The 18,609-nt window shown below is 36.6% G+C and overlaps 3 protein-coding genes across 15 annotated transcripts; 2 read left to right on the forward strand and 1 right to left on the reverse strand.

The window, feature by feature from the left end:
* Nucleotides 1-1,025: 1,025 nt before the first annotated feature.
* On the reverse strand, nucleotides 1,026-1,448 carry LOC114925180 (uncharacterized). Its single transcript, XM_029292428.1, has one exon. The coding sequence runs from the start codon at nucleotides 1,446-1,448 to the stop codon at nucleotides 1,026-1,028; it is 423 nt and encodes a 140-aa protein (XP_029148261.1).
* Nucleotides 1,449-6,050: 4,602 nt separating this feature from the next.
* Nucleotides 6,051-11,955, forward strand: LOC112741435 (pentatricopeptide repeat-containing protein At1g02060, chloroplastic). 12 transcript variants are annotated; one of them, XM_072215473.1, is made up of 6 exons: nucleotides 6,070-6,358; nucleotides 7,262-7,318; nucleotides 8,928-9,068; nucleotides 9,151-11,225; nucleotides 11,389-11,501; nucleotides 11,662-11,955. In XM_072215473.1, exons 3-4 carry the CDS (start codon nucleotides 8,935-8,937, stop codon nucleotides 11,222-11,224), a joined length of 2,208 nt encoding a protein of 735 aa, XP_072071574.1. In that variant the 5' UTR covers nucleotides 6,070-6,358; nucleotides 7,262-7,318; nucleotides 8,928-8,934; the 3' UTR covers nucleotide 11,225; nucleotides 11,389-11,501; nucleotides 11,662-11,955. The 12 variants fall into 12 exon arrangements, with proteins under 12 accessions (XP_072071568.1, XP_072071577.1, XP_072071571.1 ...); XM_072215471.1 differs by having other exon boundaries at nucleotides 6,093-6,358; nucleotides 9,151-11,229; XM_072215472.1 differs by having other exon boundaries at nucleotides 6,096-7,120; nucleotides 9,151-11,229.
* A 909-nt stretch (nucleotides 11,956-12,864) lies between these two features.
* Nucleotides 12,865-15,744, forward strand: LOC112741436 (uncharacterized). Of its 2 annotated transcripts, none has more exons than XM_025790435.2 (2): nucleotides 12,865-13,275; nucleotides 15,143-15,744. In XM_025790435.2, exons 1-2 carry the CDS (start codon nucleotides 12,999-13,001, stop codon nucleotides 15,424-15,426), a joined length of 561 nt encoding a protein of 186 aa, XP_025646220.2. In that variant the 5' UTR covers nucleotides 12,865-12,998; the 3' UTR covers nucleotides 15,427-15,744. The 2 variants fall into 2 exon arrangements, with proteins under 2 accessions (XP_025646220.2, XP_029147836.1); XM_029292003.2 differs by lacking the exon at nucleotides 12,865-13,275 and adding an exon at nucleotides 14,307-14,431.
* The last annotated feature ends 2,865 nt before the right edge of the window (nucleotides 15,745-18,609 follow it).

Below are 18,609 nucleotides of genomic sequence, written 5' to 3' on the forward strand. Positions count from 1 at the left end.
ACCTCAAACACAGTTTACCACATCGTACCCAATACATCAGCAGCATTCGGATATACCACAGTTTGACACAGGAGATGGAGGTTCTTTTAGCCAGTTGCTTGGTTTCATGTCTGCAGATGCAGGACAATCACAATATGTCTAGCAGCCTGATTACTTTATGGTGGGTAGGTATTCCTTGGATGCGTGGCATTTGTTAGCCACTTCGTCCGGTGCTTCTGGAGGGTTTGTATCTGTTGACTCTAGTAGGAGTGACGGTGGTTGTGAGATTCTTAATAGTCAAAACCCTAATCGTGTTTCAATGGGTCTTATTCAAGAAAATGCTAACACACTTGAACAAGAGACTGATGGGTATATAGTAGATGAACCGGATGACGAAGACGAGGAGGAGGAGGAGGATGAAATAGAGGAGTCCGACGAGGATGAAGAATCCCGTAATCATGGTATTATATTTTATACATTGCTTTACTTGTTTAATGGTTGATTATATTTTGATTCAGTTGACTATATGGTAAACTTGGCTGGTTTGTAGAACTTATTGTTATACTACTATTATCTCTCTTCTGGTTTGATTGCTTTATGTAGTTGTTTAATTAAATTGTATACAGGTAAGGCACGTACTCCAGATGAGGCAGGAAAAGGTTACAATCTCAGGGTTGATCCTCCACGTCATAGTGCTAGTCGGTACACTCCTTTTGTGTTCAAAAAGGCCGCCAAGAAATGCAAGAATCTTGTGAAGGATGTAAAGTGGGCAATGAGAAAGTAGTTGTTGTGTAGTTAACATTTTGTAGAACTTATTGTTATACTAATATTATATTTTGTATTTATCAGTAAACTTCTTTATGTATTACTGTTTCAAGTTCTTTAGGTATTAATTAACTGTTCTATAGTCATAATGTTTCAGATATCATAACATAATGTTTCAAATATCATAATATGGAGGAATGTTTGGATAATACATAAAGTCGCATTTGTCACATGGTAGATTGTCATAGGTTACAAAGTTTAACTTATCACAACGTATGAATCTACTGGGCATCTCTGTTGGCATTTGCACCAGTTGTCTGACGGCATCTACTACGACTGTGTCCCTCAGTCCCACATTGCCTACATCGCCTGGGACGACGTAACATTCGCGTATCCATCTCATTCAAGAAGCGCGTCATCCTGGGCCGACTTTTGGAAATGCGTCTCAGGAACGGATTCGGTACGAATCGAGGCCCATTGTAAGCGGGCCATGTAGTTGGATTCCCCAGTGGCCTAAACCTAGCTCGGTACACCCACCGAACTTGGTCCATCTTATACACATCATGCACATAGGCTTGCCAATCCAGTTGTTGATTTGCACAACATGCAAAGACATGTCGACAAGGAATCCGGTCCACCTGAAACTCTCCACAGTCACATCGTTGTCGACGGAAGTCGACGGCATATTCCAGTCCACTTGGCATCTCACGCACCTCAAAGACCTCATTCTACCAGTCGAAGCAACTGACCTGGATGTTTGCTGATGCTAGCTGGTTTGCATGCAACTTTGAAGTCACGAGCTCAGAAAAAATGCCCAGCATTAATCCATGCTTCTGCCTCGGCTCTTTTTCGGGTGAACAACTTGTTCAGCCTGTAGAATGTTGCCTTGACAAGAGCAATGATGGGGAGATTGCGTGCACCCTTCAACAATGAGTTGATGCACTCCACTAGGTTCATCGTCATGTGGCTCCATCGGTAGCCACCATAAAATGCCAATGCATACTGTTCGCGGGAAATTCGTTTAACCAGTTAGTGTAAGCCTTGCCCCATTCCCGTAAATGCTGGTAACGCACTTCGTACTCGCGTACCGTCCGCGGATAACCTGTACGATAACAAAAAACAATCGTAAAAAAAAATGGATGACAAGCACTTGTTCAAGGTAACTCTGTTAGCAACGAACTTAGAATTACTCAACGTTACCTATATTGACGACCAGTTTTTGTAGGTACGGTGCCTTGAATTTTCTCAGAAAATTCGACTCTATGTGCCTGATGGAAAACATGTGGAAAGCTCTGGGAGGTTCCCAAGCTCCGTTACTGCGTGCCACAGCTACATTGATGGATTCGTATCGGTCGGATATCAGCCCCACACCATCCCTAGTGACAACATGTTGTCGCATGTTACTGAGGAAAAAGTGCCACGCATCAAAAGTCTCTCCCTCCACAATAGCAAATGCAATTGGGACGATATTGTTGTTGCCATCCTATGAAACTGTCACTAACAGACAACCCTTATACTTTTCGTACAAGTGAGTTCCATCCACCTGGACAATTGGCTTACAATGTCTGAATGCTCTAATGCAGGGGTAATAACTCCAAAATACTCGATGCAATACCCGAATATCAGTCACCAAGTCATCGTCTTGATATGCAGGCATAGTCTCGAAATGGACGACAGCTGATGGCTCCTTATGATACATGGCCTCAAACTATATAGGCAATGTTTCGTACGATGCTTTCCAACCTCCGTATATTTTTTCGACTGCCTTTTGCTTAACCAACCATGCTTTCCGATAACTGACGGTGTAGTTGAACTTAGATTGCACTTCTGCAATAACTGATTTTACCTTTAACGAGGGGTAAGCCTCCACCAACGGCTTGATGGCTTCTACAATTGTGATCGAATCCAACTTCCTGAGAAATGGTGGCTCTGGTACAGGTGTGACTACTATTATACCTCCTTCTAATCCAACAGTGCTTCCTGCTGATCATGCTAACCTTGACAAGCCAATCACACCCTGACCCATACTGTGTACACTTGGCATAAAATGTCAACAGCTCCGACTCATACACCCGGTAGTCTACACTTCTTCAGATGGTATACTTTTTCATTGCCTTAATAACAGCTTTTCTGGAACTGAATTCCACCCCAACGGCAAATTCACCGTCTGCGACAATAGGAATTTCTGCGACGAAGGCAGCCGAGCAGAAAATACTTAATAAACAAATGTTTAATAATCGAAACTAGAAGTAAATCAATACTCATAGCATCAATTATGATATAAATAAAATGTACATATGGTCATTATCTCATTCTAAACAAAATAACAACATAAACACAGAATTAAATATTGATTAATAAATACTAATTTTTTTAAACTAAATCACTAACTAACTAACAACATTATTACCTTAAACTTAACTAAATAAACCGATAAACAAATGCTAGTTCATCATCTTTTCACACTTCACTTAACTATTTAGTCCATCGATCAATTTAAATTATTACAAGCTTCTAATCCTATTTATAAATATACGTAACCATGTACCTACACTCATATATTCCGGAAACTCCGGAACATGCATGGCATCCAAATCCAAAACTCGCATGAAAGATGGCTCCTCAAACGGCACTTCGTTTGCGAGTGCATTTGCCACGTCCGTCACATTTGGAGCCATGGTGCCGTCACCTTGATCTTCATCACCGTCTGGACCAACAACTTCGTAATTGCTTTCGAATTCTTCTTCACTGTCACTATTGTAATCTTCGCGTACAATATTCCGGTCGGCCTCAAATTGTTCGAACTCAACGTACAACTCGATGAACGAGACTTGAGCACGACTTTCAATATACATTGAAAACATCTCTTGCAAACTAGCTTCGTCCATTACATATTTGACTTCAAATTTGACGAATCCACCAAACACCGATATGGGATATCTGTATAAAATACAAGATATTTTTCTTGGCATCTCAGAATCTATCTCCTCATAGATCACACTTTTGAGCTATTCAAATGAGATTGTGAAGGGAATAACAACATCTAACGAATTTTCACAAATGAATTTTACTCCTTCAGATGTTTGTAACAAAATTTGACCAAAATAATACACTTTTAAAAGAACTCTGTCATCCATTTCTCTCACTCCACTAAATAACAACAGAAACTACACTACCAAATTTTTAGGCTACATACCAAGACGGAGAAAAACAAAAATGGAGAAATCAGAGGAAGAGGAAGAGGAAGAAGCGAGCAAGATGAAGAAGAAGACGATATCTGAGATTTGAGACTCTTCTACGAGTTGAACACTTTTTATATATACAATACCCTTATATCAGACCCAACGATTAGGGAGAGCTGATTCAAATTAATGTTAAAAAATTAAACTCGGGCCGTGCGACTTCATTCTAGTATTTATACAAAAATTTATATATACATACAAAATCCACAGTCCGATTTGCATGCTGTGAAATTCAAATTTCAGCAATTGCCAAATCAGACCCTCCGAATTGTTCACAGGTTTTTCTAAAACAAGCAATTCGGACCATGCGATTTCTATCCCCTGTCAATATAATAAAGTTGTCCCACCATTTGATCTAGCACACTCTATTTTCATATCCCCGCACATCACCCTCATGGTTCTATAACGAAAAAATTGAGCCTGAATTTAGATAATTATTCAAAGAGGTAATGACCAAATTAGTACCCGAAAGATTCAAACGCTGACATTTTGGTACCTGACTTTTGTTATTGACAAAATAGTCTCTAAAAAATTTTAAAATTTGACAAACGTATCCCCGAACTCGCCGGAGCAAATCTCCGGCAAACACAATGCTGACATGGCCACCGTATTTTGGTGACATGGCAAACCACCCCTCAAACCCTAAGTTCTCCCTCCCCAACACAGACTCCCCCTCCATCTCCCTCCCCATCGCAGCCCTCCCCTACCCAACGTAGCCCCCCTCCCCTCCTCCTCCATCCCCATCGCAGCCCCCAACACACTCTTCCCTTCCCTTTCCCTCCCCATCGCAGCCCTCCCCTCCCCAACGTAGCCCCCTCCCCTCCCCCTCCATCCTCATCGCAGCCCCCAACACACTCTTCCCTTCCCTTTCTCTCCCCATCGCAGCCCCCTTCCCTTTCCCTCTTCATCGCTACCCCCTTCCCTCTCCCTCCCATCGCAGATCATATAAAGGCACAGATAGAAGCATGCACAACAGAACACAATATCACAATTCAAATTACAATCTACCAATACCATTTGTATTTCTTTCCAAATGTATTACAATATTCCATCAATTACATTAAAAAAAAAAAGAAGAAAAAGAAAAAATCCACCTACAAACCCCCCAAATTTCTTACCAAGATGATCATGTAAAACACTTTTATCAATTCCTTGGTGATGGTAACTTTTGCAAACAGTAAAAAACATTCTGCACCAACAATCCCACCAAATTCACAATAACCAACACACCCACAATAACCATGAAAAACTACATAAACCAGTTCTGTGTATCAATTGCTATAATAAACAAAACCAAGAAAATCACGAAGACAGTTACAGATGAACATCAAAAGTGTGACCCAGAGGTAAGTGATGAACAAACGCTTGAAGATTTTGGGGATTGCAGAGATGGTGGAGGAAAAGGAGACAGCTTTATTGGTGTAGAGGGAAGTGACGGTAAAGATGGCGGCGGCGGTGGAGAGGAGAGAGAAGGCGAAGAGGAAGAAAAGGTAACAGATATCTGGGATGTTCAGGAATTGTAGCTTCTTCTTCTTCTTCTTCTTCTTCTTCTTCTTCAAATTCTCGTCCTGTTCTTCTCTGATTTGAGAGAGAGAATCGAAAATTTTGCTTTGTAGTTTCTTGGAAAAGATGGAATTTTGAGATATTAGATTGTTGTTCTTTTTTATTGCAGAGATGAGATGAGATGAGATGAGATGAGATGATATGAGAGGGAGGGAGAGGAAAGGGGCTGCGCTGGAGAGGGAAAGGGAAAGGGAAAGGGAAAGGGAAAGGGGGCTACGACGAGGGAGGGGGAGGGATTAGGGTTTGGAATAATATTTTTAATTATAAATTCCAACTCAAAATAAATTTCTCTTGTCAGCAAAAACCGATAAACACGTAAGCTTCTTACTCGCCGGAGCTATGGTCCTGCAAGCATCAGGACACGCTTGGCAAATTTTTAAAACATTCAGGTACTATTTTGTCAATAACAATAGTCAGGTACTAAAATGTCAGCGTTTGAATCTGTCGAGTACTGATTTGGTCATTACCTCTTATTCAAAAAGAAAAATCAATAAAAACGATGCCGTTTCGAAGTTAAAAAGAAAAAGAAAGGTAAAGAACCAAATCGATCCGGTGACCCACACCCACCCACCTAAGCTGCAGTAAGCTGCAGCAGCCAGCCTACCTTCCTCCCTCTGGTCTCCGTCTGCCAGCTCCACCAGCGTCGCAGTTGCCGGCGTTGTTGCAGCCGGTGTCGCTGATCCGTTCTCACCTCTCATGCGTTGCTACTTGCTACCGCCACAGTGCTACTCCGTCTCTGTCGGTACCCAAATCGCCGTTACTGCGTCCTTAATTGCTTCTCCGGTCTCCGCCGAGTGACGTCGTCGACGGTAAGCGCTTCTCCCCTCTCACTTCGTCGCTGCTTTCTTCCCAGGTTTTTTTCACCTTTTTTATGATTTAATTTATTTTGCATTTTTAAATTATATGTTAAACTCAAATAAATATTATTCATGGACAAATATCTAAAATAAAATTAATAATAACATTAGTAAATGATTTTGTTCATGGTTGATTGTTGGTTGTTGTTCTTTGTTAGTTGCTACTAAATGAGTCTGTGTCTCAAAGTTTCTCTGTTTTTCCTTCTTTTCTGTTGCTGCGTTCATTTTCGTGACGAAGTGTTTGGTATTCTACTCGTCACTCATTGGTCAGTGTTTTAATCTCATTGCACTTGATGACGTAACACAGTTTTCATTGCGGTTCTGTTGAATGATCCTATAATGCGTTCTTGTTAAACTGTTAAAGCATCAAAGTTATTAACAGTGATCAACAATAACATTCACAAGTTGTGTGTAATTGTTTCATTTGAAGGTGGAACCTTATGAATTTGGGCTGGACTTAGCATTTACGCTATGATTCATGTGCATTTTAATTTTTCTTTTAGTTATGAACTTCTTAAGTACAATTTGGTATTTACTCTAAATAAAAACAAGCTTATTGCTTTAATAAGGAAATGTAACGCTTTATTCTCCAAATGATAAGCCTCCTAAAACCCAAGAAAGATTACGAAAGCAGCAACAAATTTGTTGATTTCTTCTCTGGGATCTTCACCTATCTCTTCTCTGTTCATTTCTGGATATCTCTTTTCTTTCATGGTAATCCCACCGCAACCCCTTCCTTTTTATTTATGTCATTTGCTGCTGTTTCTTTTGTTGTTGGCTGGTTTGTGTTCATCTCCATTTTGAATTAGTTCTAGTTGTGTCTTCATCGATCTTGTTTGTTGCAATTTTTGTCAGTGGAATTGCTGGTTGGTGCTCCTATGTATTGTATTTGTCTCTTCTATCATGTTGAAGGTGATATTTCCTCACTTATCATATAAAATTTTGGTTGTTACATCACAATATTTGGATTTGCTGACAGAAATTTATGTATTATCCATGGATAATCTTGATTATTAGGTTATCATATGAAACGCTACTTACTGAGCTAAACTATATTTAAATCTGTTTTGCTCCGCTCTTTGGGTATGGAATAAGTTAAAAAAAAAAAAAGGTGTGTCTGTGGTTTTTTTTTTTTGCTAATGAGAACTCTTGCCCCCTTATGGCACTTGTTAAGGAGTGCAAAAAATTTTAATTGAAAATGTAAACCTAAGGTGGTGTTTGGTTTGAGGGTTTTCAATTTTCATTTTCACTTAAAATGAAAACTAGAGATGAAAACATGTTTGTTTGATTTTAATAAAAATTGTTTCTATGAAAATGTTTTTAAAATAAGGTGAAAACAAGGAAATGCTGATTCTCTGTTTTCACAATTTTCATCTGGAAAGTGGTTGCACATATGTAATTATGAAGTGCCTTTCTTCGATTCTCATCACGCCAAAGATAAAAGGCACGTATTTTTTTTTTTTTCTAAATGTGGCCTCCCTCCTCTCCATCTTCTCGGCTCTTCTTTAACTGCTTCGTGCTGCCTCTGGTCACTATTCTCTTGGTAAAACTTTTTTTTTCTGAAAAAAAAAAATGAAACATTCTTTTTTTTTTATGCGTTTCTGTTTTCAAATTGCCATTTTGGAGATTTTGGTTTCTACCAATTTTTTTTAGCATTGTGTTGATTTTTGTTAAGAAGCTAGGTTTTGTTTTACTTCCATTGCCATTTGCTAATAGTTACATGTAACATTGTTGATATCTCTTTCTTTTGTTGCATCTCATATTTAATAGTAGTTGATATTTATTAGCATAAGATGGGGGAAAATCTGAAACTGAAGATAGCAAAAAATGGTCCAATAAAAATACAAAGGCTTTTATTGGCATACTGTATGAGCCAGTGAAGAATGTAGCTAGGCTAAAGGGAAAGTATAATCTACAATTGTGTTTTGGTTATTTTATTAGTAAATTAGCTTAGAAAATTGCTTGTATTTTTTGTGTCAAAGTTCTAGTTTATTTGTTAATTGTATTTATACTTGCAAAAGAACTACATGAAGTTTAAGAAGAATGAAATGGATTTATGCATGACTGTGACATTTTAAGAAGAATGAATTTATACATGACTCTGACATTTTAAGAAGAATGAAGTTTTAATGACCATGACATTATGCATGACTATTTAATTTGTTCATATAATATTATTTTAAAGATTTTTAATATATTGAAAATAATCAAACCAAACATGTTTTCAGTGTTTTTATTTTTTTGAAATTTGAAAACAATGATCAAAACAAATATATTTTCTAAAATCTGAAAATTTGAAAGCAAAAACAATTTTTAGAAAATGAAAATTGAAAATGAAAACAGAAAACATTTCCTCCAACTAAACACCAAGTTTTCAATGCATTGAATACTTTGGAAGCATCAAAATTACCATTTAGCAAAGTAAAAAAAAAAAGGAAACATACTTATGCTTCAATCGTTCAAAGTTCAATAGTTTGGATTTAGTTTCATTGCACATTATGATTGTCTTGTGTTGTTACAGCAAAAAAATGAGAAGTGGTCTGAGATGGGCTACAGCTGAGGATTTAAACAGTGGCCCTCAGAGTCTCTTATCACAAGTATTTACCAAGGAGCGTTTCATTCCAATCTCCAACTTCAGCTCTAATCCCTGTGCTGTTCTCAGGTGCTGTTCCCAAGACAATTTTTTTAAACTACTTTTGTGTGTCCCTGTTTTTGTTCATATTCTCATAATCTATTTAATTCAGGAAGTTATGGTCTGAGAAGACAGATAATCATACTAGGGTTCAAGAGCTCCACCAAAATGAGAAACCCAGATCAAGGAATTCGTGTAAAAGAGCCAAAGACATGGCTAATCTCATCAATTACAAACCTTGGTCAAATCAGTTGCTGTCTTCATTCACTACCCTTCTTTCCAAAACCAATGTGCTTCAGACTTTACGCCATATCAAGGAACCTTCCAAGGCCTTTCAGTTCTTCAAGTGGGCACATGAAATGGGTTTCCCGCACAATGCTCAATCCTACTTCATGATGTTGGAAATCCTTGGTCGTCAGAGGAATCTCAATGTTGCTAGGAATTTTCTGTTTTCCATTGAGAAAAAGTCCAATGGAGAAGTCAAGCTTGAGGATAGGTTCTTCAATAGCTTAATTAGAAGTTATGGTGAAGCCGGCCTCTTCAAAGAATCCATTAAGCTTTTTGAGACTATGAAATCAATTGGTGTATCACCATCTGTGGTCACATTCAACAGTGTTTTGTCTATATTGCTAAGGCGGGGCCGGACCAATATGGCAAGAGCTGTGTACGATGAAATGCTTGGGACATACGGTGTCACTCCAGATGTGTACACATACAATATTTTGATCAGAGGGTTTTGCAAGAATTCCTACATTGAAGAAGGGTTTTGGTTCTTTAAAGAGATGACGAGCTTTGATTGCGATCCGGATGTTGTTACATATAATACACTCGTTGATGGCTTGTGTAAAGCAGGGAAGGTTAGTATAGCGCATAACTTAGTGAATGGTATGAACAAGAAATGCAAAGATTTGAATTCTGATATTGTGACTTACACAACTTTGATTAGAGGGTATTGTATGAAACAACAAGTAGATAAAGCATTGTTTCTTCTTGAAGAGATGACTAGTAGGGGGCTAAAGCCAAATGTAATTACGTACAATACTCTGATAAAAGGATTATGTGAGGGACAAAAGTTGGACAAGGTAAAGGATATTTTGGGCCAAATGATGGGAGATGGGACTTTCGTACCAGATACATATACCTTCAATATATTAATTCATGCACATTGTTCTTCAGGAAACCTGGATGAAGCATTTAAGGTGTTTGAAAACATGAAAAACCTTCAAGTCCCAGCAGATTCAGCCTCGTACAGTGTTCTGATTCGGAGTTTGTGTCAGAGAGGTGACTATGATGCAGCAGAGAAGCTGTTTGATGAATTATATGAGAATGAAACCTTGTTAAGTAATTATGGTTCCAAGCCAATTGCTGCCTCATATAGTCCTATTTTTCAATATTTGTGTGAACATGGGAAATCTAAGAAGGCTGAGAAGGTACTTAGACAGCTAATGAAAAGGGGAACACAAGATCACCTATCATATAAGACCGTGATTATGGGGCACTGTAAAGAAGGCGCATATGAAAATGGTTATGGGATTTTGGTATGGATGCTAAGAAGAGATTTTGTTCCTGATTTTGAGATATATGATTGTTTGATTGATGGTTTTCTTCGGAAGGATAAGCCTCTTCTTGCAAAGGAGACTCTAGAGAAAATGCTAAAGAGCTCATATAAACCTAAAACATCTACCTTGCATTCTATATTGGCAAGAATTTTGGAAAAAGGTTGTGTTCATGAGTCTACCTCCCTTATTGTCATGATGCTGGAGAGAAATATTAGACAAAATATAAACCTGTCAACTGAGAATTTACTGCTCCTTTTTGGCTCTGGACTGCGAGATAAAGCATTTCAGATTATTGAGTTGCACTATAAGAATGGATACCGTGTTAAAATAGAAGAAGTGGTTCAATTCCTTTGCCAAAGAGGAAAGCTACCAGAAGCATGCAAGATGTTGTTGTTTAGTATGGAACATCATAGAAATATTGATATTGACTTGTGTAATTCAGTTATTGCGGCCCTTTGTAAAATTAACAAGGTTTCAGAAGCATTTAATTTATGCTATGAATTAGCAGAGAAAGGTTTACATCAGGAACTGACATGCCTAAATGATCTGATAGCAGCTCTAGAGGCAGGAGGGAGATTAAAGGAAGCTGCATTTATATCGAAGAGAATGCCGAGAGTCCAGACCTAAAGCAAGTTAAATTCACTTCTTTTTCAGTCTTTTGTTCTCATCTGTTCCATTTTGATCATATATTGATAGCATAATAAGCTTCTGATGCTGCATAGTTATCTCTGTTTCATCTTTAGAATATTTTTGTTATTACACAAACAAAATTGATCTAAAACATTTGACAGATAAGGTGCTAGGGACAGTTATTTTGTGGATGGTAGTTTCTGAGTGAATGTAGATCGGAGAAGCTTTTGCGCAGAAGCAGATAAGCCCAGTGTCCAATAGATCAATTGTAATGGCAAGTAACATTATACTTTACGCATTATTCTGTTTCTTTTTCTTGATTAACCTGTTCATGTTAATTGTTGTAATCAAGCCAAGTTTGTGGCAGATATTAAAGTTTTAAAACATATCCACTTTGTTGAAAACTTACTCCATTTCCCCTGTTGTGTTTACAGGTCTTCTAAAGTACATAGTGGTAGGACCTTTTTCTTTGTGAGAAGAAGCCATGTCTGCCCGTTTCTGCTGAAAGCCGAAAGGGTTTAGGTGATATTCTCTTCAACATTGAAGTAGAACAAGATGTACTTATTTCCCATAATTTGGTGAAGTTAACTGGTATTCCAGCAGGAATAAGACCTGTACACATAAACCTAAGAAAGGACTTGAGATTTAATTTTTTGTAAGTATGACTTGTATATAATAGAAAGTAACTACATTTTTTGATCTATATAATTGACCCCTTTTCTAACTAAGGATGAGTTGGTCTTCAAATTGATCAAAATAGAAAATTGAACATTATTGGTTGTTAAGGTTAGTTCAGGTTTAGTTGCTGATTTCAGGGCTTCATGCTCTAGTAGTAGTAGTAGTAGATCCATATTATACAGGTAATCTCCGTTAACGATCGCACAATCTATCATTTGGACACCTATATTGATGATAAAATTTTTCATCGTAAACGTGTTATTAATATACTAAGAAGGCCAACGAAACTTTTTTTTTTAAGCTGGTTTATTTGTTGGTATTTTTGTTTTAATCTTTAACTCCTTAATTTGGAAACAGGCAAAAGTATTAGAGCAAATTATAATGGTGTAATATATAGCGTAGTGTACACTTTCAATCGATTGAATTTTGAAAAAAAAGCATATAGTACGAAATTTAATCGATTGATATTGAATTTTGGAAAAATCCATATTGTCGTGCGAAATTCATTCGATTGGATTGGTTGTACTTTCAATCGATTAAATTACCAACAAATACAATTTTTTTAATCGATTAAATTTTGGAAAAACCCAATACGAAATTCATTTGATTGGTTGTACTTCTAATCGATTGAATTACCAACAAACATGATTTAGGACTTTTAACTTTTACGAAAGTAACGAAGGGATAAAAAACTCATTGATTCGCATTGTCAAAATATGTATGAAGGTCACGATAAGATTTATTTCGTTGTTGTTTTTATTTTTAATTATTAATAAACATGATAGATAAATAATAAAATAATAATTTATAAAATAAAAAATATATTTTATAATTAAATAATATATAAAAAATTAATTTGTAATTAAAATTAAATAAGAACTATTTAGTAATTATAAAAAAATTTAAAAAATATATTTTGCATAGTTATCAAATCTTACTCGATTCAATCAGTTCGACCGAAAATTCGGTTATTTGATCGGGTCGAGCCACTTGCCACTCGTCAAACCGGACAAGCATTGGACCTTGTGGAAACCGGTTCAACCCATCCGGTTCATTTAACCCGGTTCATTGGTCCCCCCGGGTTCTCCGTTGAATGAAACCCAAATCTAAATGGAACCCCCCAACCCCCAGCCTCGTCTCTCCCCTCACCTCGTCAGTCGTCACTCTCAGTCTCTCACGGCCTCATCACCTCATCACTCTCTTGGTCTCGCACTCATCTGAGACTGAAGGTCGTCGTCGCGGTCTCGTGCCCCTGCGTTCGCTTCGTCGGCGGCAGAAGCAGACGGAACCAATCAAGCAGCATCTGCTCCTTTGGGTGGTGGTTGTGGTCGTCTTCTTGTTTCGTCGCCGTCTCGGAACCAGTCAACCAGGTGAGCTCCCTTTGAGTTTTCGACCCTGTTCTTTCACTAGTTCAGTGTCAATTTCGGTGAAATTAGAATTGTTGTTAAACCTGAGCAAATTTTAATTAGAGTTGTTGTTGAATCTGTTGGTTGTTGCTGTTGTATTTGGTTTTTTAGAATTGTTGCTGAACCTGAGCAAATTTTTTTGTTGCTGGATAACAGAGTTGAATACTTGAATAGTTGAATTTGTCGTTGAATTTGCCGGATAATAGAGGAAATATACTATGCAGAATCCTTGGTGGATTCTATTGCAGGTGAAAGCTTTTTCAGGCCTGAATATAAACAAAACTCTGAATTCTGTGGGAGTTCTGTGATTACATCTTGCACTTCATTATTAAACATTGTTATAGTGTAAAATTTCGAATTAAGCAACTTGGGAAAATTGCATTTTGAGCCTGCAACTCAGTTGGATCTAATAGGCATTCTCAAACTTAAAATTAGAAGGATGTTTAAATGAATTGTTTCAAGTCCTTTGTTGATATCCATAGTAAGACCAATTTCGCCTACATTTGATGGGTTGTGTTGCTTTAAAAACATTTGAATGTTTCATTTTAGAATGACAAATATACTCAAAATGTTGTATGAGAAAAGCTCACCGTTCATTTATGCAAAATGTACCTCAAGTCCTCAACTTGAATACATATATTCTACCAAGAAGCTTTGCTTTGCTTTTATTTTTATAATTTTATAATTTTATTTAATTATGACCGGGTCAACTGGGTGAACTATTGACTCCCCGGTTGAACCAATGACCTGGTCGTATAACTGGTTTGATTACCGGTTCGGTTCTGATAACTATGATATTTTATTACTGTGACCATTTAATAGTTCAAACAATTATGGTACCGTCGAATCCTTTACCTTGTTTCATTTGGTGGTGGAACTTTATGAATTTGGGGTGGATTTAGTATTTACGCTATGATTTATGTGCATTTTGATTTTTCTTTTAGTTATGAACTTGTTAAGTACAATTTGGTATTTACTCTCAATAAAAACAAGCGTATTACTTTAATAAGGGAAACGATCGCTTTATTCTCCAAATGATAAGCCTCTTAAAACCCAAAGAAATATTACGAATTTGTAGATTTCTTCTCTGGCGCTCTCTGGATATCTCCTTCCTTTCATGGTTAGTGAATCCCACGCTCTCGAGGAGCATCCCCCTCCTTTTTATTTATGTCATTTGCTACTATTTTTTGTTGTTGTTGTTTGGTTTGTGTTCATCTCCATTTTGAATTAGTTCTAGTTGTGTCTTCATCGATTTTGTTTGCTGCAATTTTTGTGTGTGGAATTGCTGGTTGGTGCTCCTATGTATTGTATTTGTGTCTTCTATTATGTTGAAGATGATATTTCCTCGCTTATCATATAAAATTTTGGTTGTTACATCACAATATTTGGATTTGCTGACAGGAATTTATGTATTCTCATGGATAATCTTGATTATTCGGTTATCATATGAAACACTAATTACTGCAGTTAGACTATATATATAACAGCTGTTTTTCTAAAGGGTGCTTGACTTTCTTTTATGCCTAAGTATTTGAATCTGATTTGCTCCACTGTTTAATATTTTGGGTATGGAATAAGTTAAAAAAAAAAAGTGTGTGTGAGGTTTTTTTTGGGTTGGGGGGTTGCTAATGAGAACTCTTGCCGCACTTGTTAAGGAGTGGAAAAAATAATGCAAACCTAAGTTTTCAATGCATTGAATACTTTGGAAGCATTAAAATTACCATTTAGCAAAGTAAAAAAAAAAGGAAACATACTTACGCTTCAATCGTACAAAGTTCAATAGTTTGGATTTAGTTTCATTGCTCATTATGGTTGTCTTGTGTTGTTACAGCAAAAAAAATGAGAAGTGGTCTGATATGGGCTACAGCTGAGGATTTAGCTAAGAACAGAGGGCGAGTCCTGTCACTATACCGTCAGATATTGCGAAGCCTTAACTCGCCGAAGTTGCCACTCACATTTGCAGCTAGATTAGCGAAGAAAGCAGAGGTTCGTGCAATGTTCTGGGTAGGTTCGGACGAGCGCTCATTGCACAATATTGCTGACCTCATTGATGCCGCAGAGTACTCTCTTTCCTTTCTCAAGAAAGGCGAGCTTCCTCCTCGCTACATCACCTAATTATTTTTTTTTTTCTTTTTTGCAATTTATTTGTTATGCATTTGTTATTGTGCAAAGTAGTTGGGAACTAAAAAGGATATATTGCTCAATGATCATGTGATAGTTAATTAAGAATTTCCTAGTCCCTGTCATGGCTAAGAATTCTAGGCTGGCCCTTGAGTTGGAGGACTATTATTCTGTTGATTGCAGTTTCAAAGTCAATCTAGCAAAGCCAAGTTAGCTTAAGCTTTTCTCTCTTTTCTGGGGGTGCAAAGTGTATTTTCACGGTGACAACTACTATAAGCAATATATAAACCACCAAATATAGCTTACTGGCTACGCTCTAAATGTCTAATAATAGGTACAAATGTGTCTTATTATCTGACATTTTTGTTGTTGGAGAAGGATTTGGATTTGCACTTAACTGAATTGTTGACTATCTACTTGAAAACAATTCTCTCAATTGCTGAGGTAGTAGTATTCACAATTGTCTACTTAGTGGGGATGTGGATTTAGAGGTTGGATCATCTTTTTCATTTGCTAGGGGCCCTTAACTGAACAAGAAACAAAGCATGGCCAGCAAGTAGGTTGTTTTTATCTCCAAGGACTATGAAGGTGCAGGTGCACCTATGATTTAACATATCCTCAAACAATGATAAACCAGGTAGTAGGTTTTATCCATCATTCAAATCATGGTAATTATGGAAAGTGGATAATCTTCACAGTGAGGCTTTGATCAGTTCAAACAAACTTGTGCCTGAGACTTTCTAGAGTCCCCATGACACCGGTGTCTAGAGTGATGAATCAACGTTGTAAATAGGGGGTTTGCTGCCATGGCTGGATCTATAGGAAACATTTTCAACTGGAACATGCAGAAGATAGACAGGGAGTTTCAATTAGTAGTTGTATGCTTCTAGTTTTAGTTGCTGCATACTGCTCTGTTTTGTGTTGCTGTCAACCTTATTACGTCTGCTCTGGCTCTTTTTATGTAGTGTATTTATTTTTTGGCACATTATTCCTAGATTGTTCATTGAGTATGTTATCTCACAAACACGCTTCCTTTCCCTTCCCCGTAGTCCTTGGTGACAAAAACTTGACCTACTTGCTGGCCATGCTTTGTTTGTTTGTTCTGTTAAGGGCCTAGCAAAAAGGCATAATAGGGACCCTCATGCATGACAATGTAATCAAGATAAAAGTCACCCTGCATTACTTTGTAAATGGCCACCAATTGCACCTTTTATGTGCAAAGAAATCTGAGACCTTTAGCACTTGATTGTTATCCTATTTATTGTGAATCCCTCCTCTGCTTTTTTTCCCCTACTATAAGCAAATCATTTCGGTTGTGAAAATTAAATATGCATTTGGTTTGCGTTTTTATTTTTTGTTTTTTATTTTTAATATTTTCTGTTTTTAGGATCTGTGAAGGAAAAAAACTGTAAAACAATAAATTCTAAAAAAAAAAATACGAAAATGAAAGCACAAACTAAACACAACCTTAAATTTCTTCGATAGTTATCTTTCCAACACGATCGAATTCACTTTGCTTCAACAAGTTAAAAGATACTATAAGAAAGTGAAGAGGGGCCTGCTGCCCTTACTAGTCTAGCTAGGAATTATTTTTGAAAGTAAGGGACTACTAATCAATTACTGTTGTTCCTTCTTACCAGCACCAATTAGTTTTTTCTTGTCAAACTTTTCTCTTAATATAAAAGTATACTAGATTTAGTAGATTAGAACAACCTTTTGGATTGGAAAAGTACTTACGTTAAATTTCCACCGTTATATGTTTTGAATATTTACTATTGATATATATAAAATTTCAATTACCACTATTTTTCTTTTTTCCCCTTCTCATCTTTTTTTCTCTCATCAATGGCCGTGAACTGTGTAAGATCTCCTTTCTTTTTCTTTCTTTCTTTCTTTTTCTTTTTTATTATTTTCCAATGAACCGTTTCTCTATTTCCTTGGGCAATATCAGATTTTCCAAAAGTCAAAATCATGTTCCCCATCAGCATAGTTATCCCTTCATGCCGCCCAACCTCTATAAGAACGAGCATGAAAATAAAGTACATTGAGAAATTATGATTTGACAGGGTCATGATTATATATACTACAAATTGTCTTCATTTTGTTGGTTAATACTCCATTGATGCGTTTAGGATCCTTAGTTAAGCGTCACAAAGCTTCTTTACCAAGAAAAAAAAAAACTTCTTTATTGACTGCTTAGATCTAAGGTTGAATATATATTACATAAAATGCTTTGCTTCTATTTTAACCCTTTACAAATCGAAGCTAGGAAGAGGATAAAGAAATAGGATGATTTCCTTTAACACAAAGAAAATTACTATTGAATAGATTAAATTTTTATTACTAAATTTACCCTTGATCATGGTTAAAACTAAGAAACTCTCTTAATAATGCCTTCTAAGTGTAAGTCGTTTAGCACTATACTTTTAAGTTTTAACATTTGTTGGTATTTCTTTGACTAACTTATTAACTACTCTCTTTGAATGCTACTATCATTTGAAAGACAATGCTAATTATGTGACATAAACTCTGCACCGATTAATCCCTCGTTTCTAACAAAAATTTACCAAAAGTAAGAGATACCAAAGGTGCAAAGTATATATTTTGGGGACAAAAAAATTGATGACATCTTCCCAAAATGGGCCCCCTTTGCTTTGAATTTGGTATTTGCTCTTTCTGTTTTCCAACTTTTGTTTTTCTGAAATGTATCAAATCAAAACAACCGAAAGAAAAAAATAAAGCTGTGCTTTTTCTCTCAAACGGTCTTGAACATTGCCCTTCTTTTATTTGAGTCTTGACCATCAAATTGCCACTTTGTATGCTTACATGATAATGAAGAGGTGCTCCATTTCCACATCAACTTGATCCCATTTCCCTTGACCTCATAAATTACTCCCAATCACTTTGTCCTGCACCAAGGCTTCTTAACAAGAAAAATATTATGCTATATAATGAGTGTAAGACACTAAATTGATCCACATCTTATTTATTATTAAATTAATTGTAGACAATAATTTATATTGAAAAAATATGTGAAATTATTCTTTTTTGAGACACTTCTTGATATACAAAAAGTTCTTGACTGAATGTAGCAAATTCTACATAGAAATATTTATACATAAAAAAATTCGTGAAAACAAACAAATACATAAACATATTTTAAATGAAGTTAGTACT

The sequence above is a fragment of the Arachis hypogaea genome, chromosome 14, assembly GCF_003086295.3.
Source record: "Arachis hypogaea cultivar Tifrunner chromosome 14, arahy.Tifrunner.gnm2.J5K5, whole genome shotgun sequence".
NCBI lineage: Eukaryota > Viridiplantae > Streptophyta > Magnoliopsida > Fabales > Fabaceae > Arachis > Arachis hypogaea.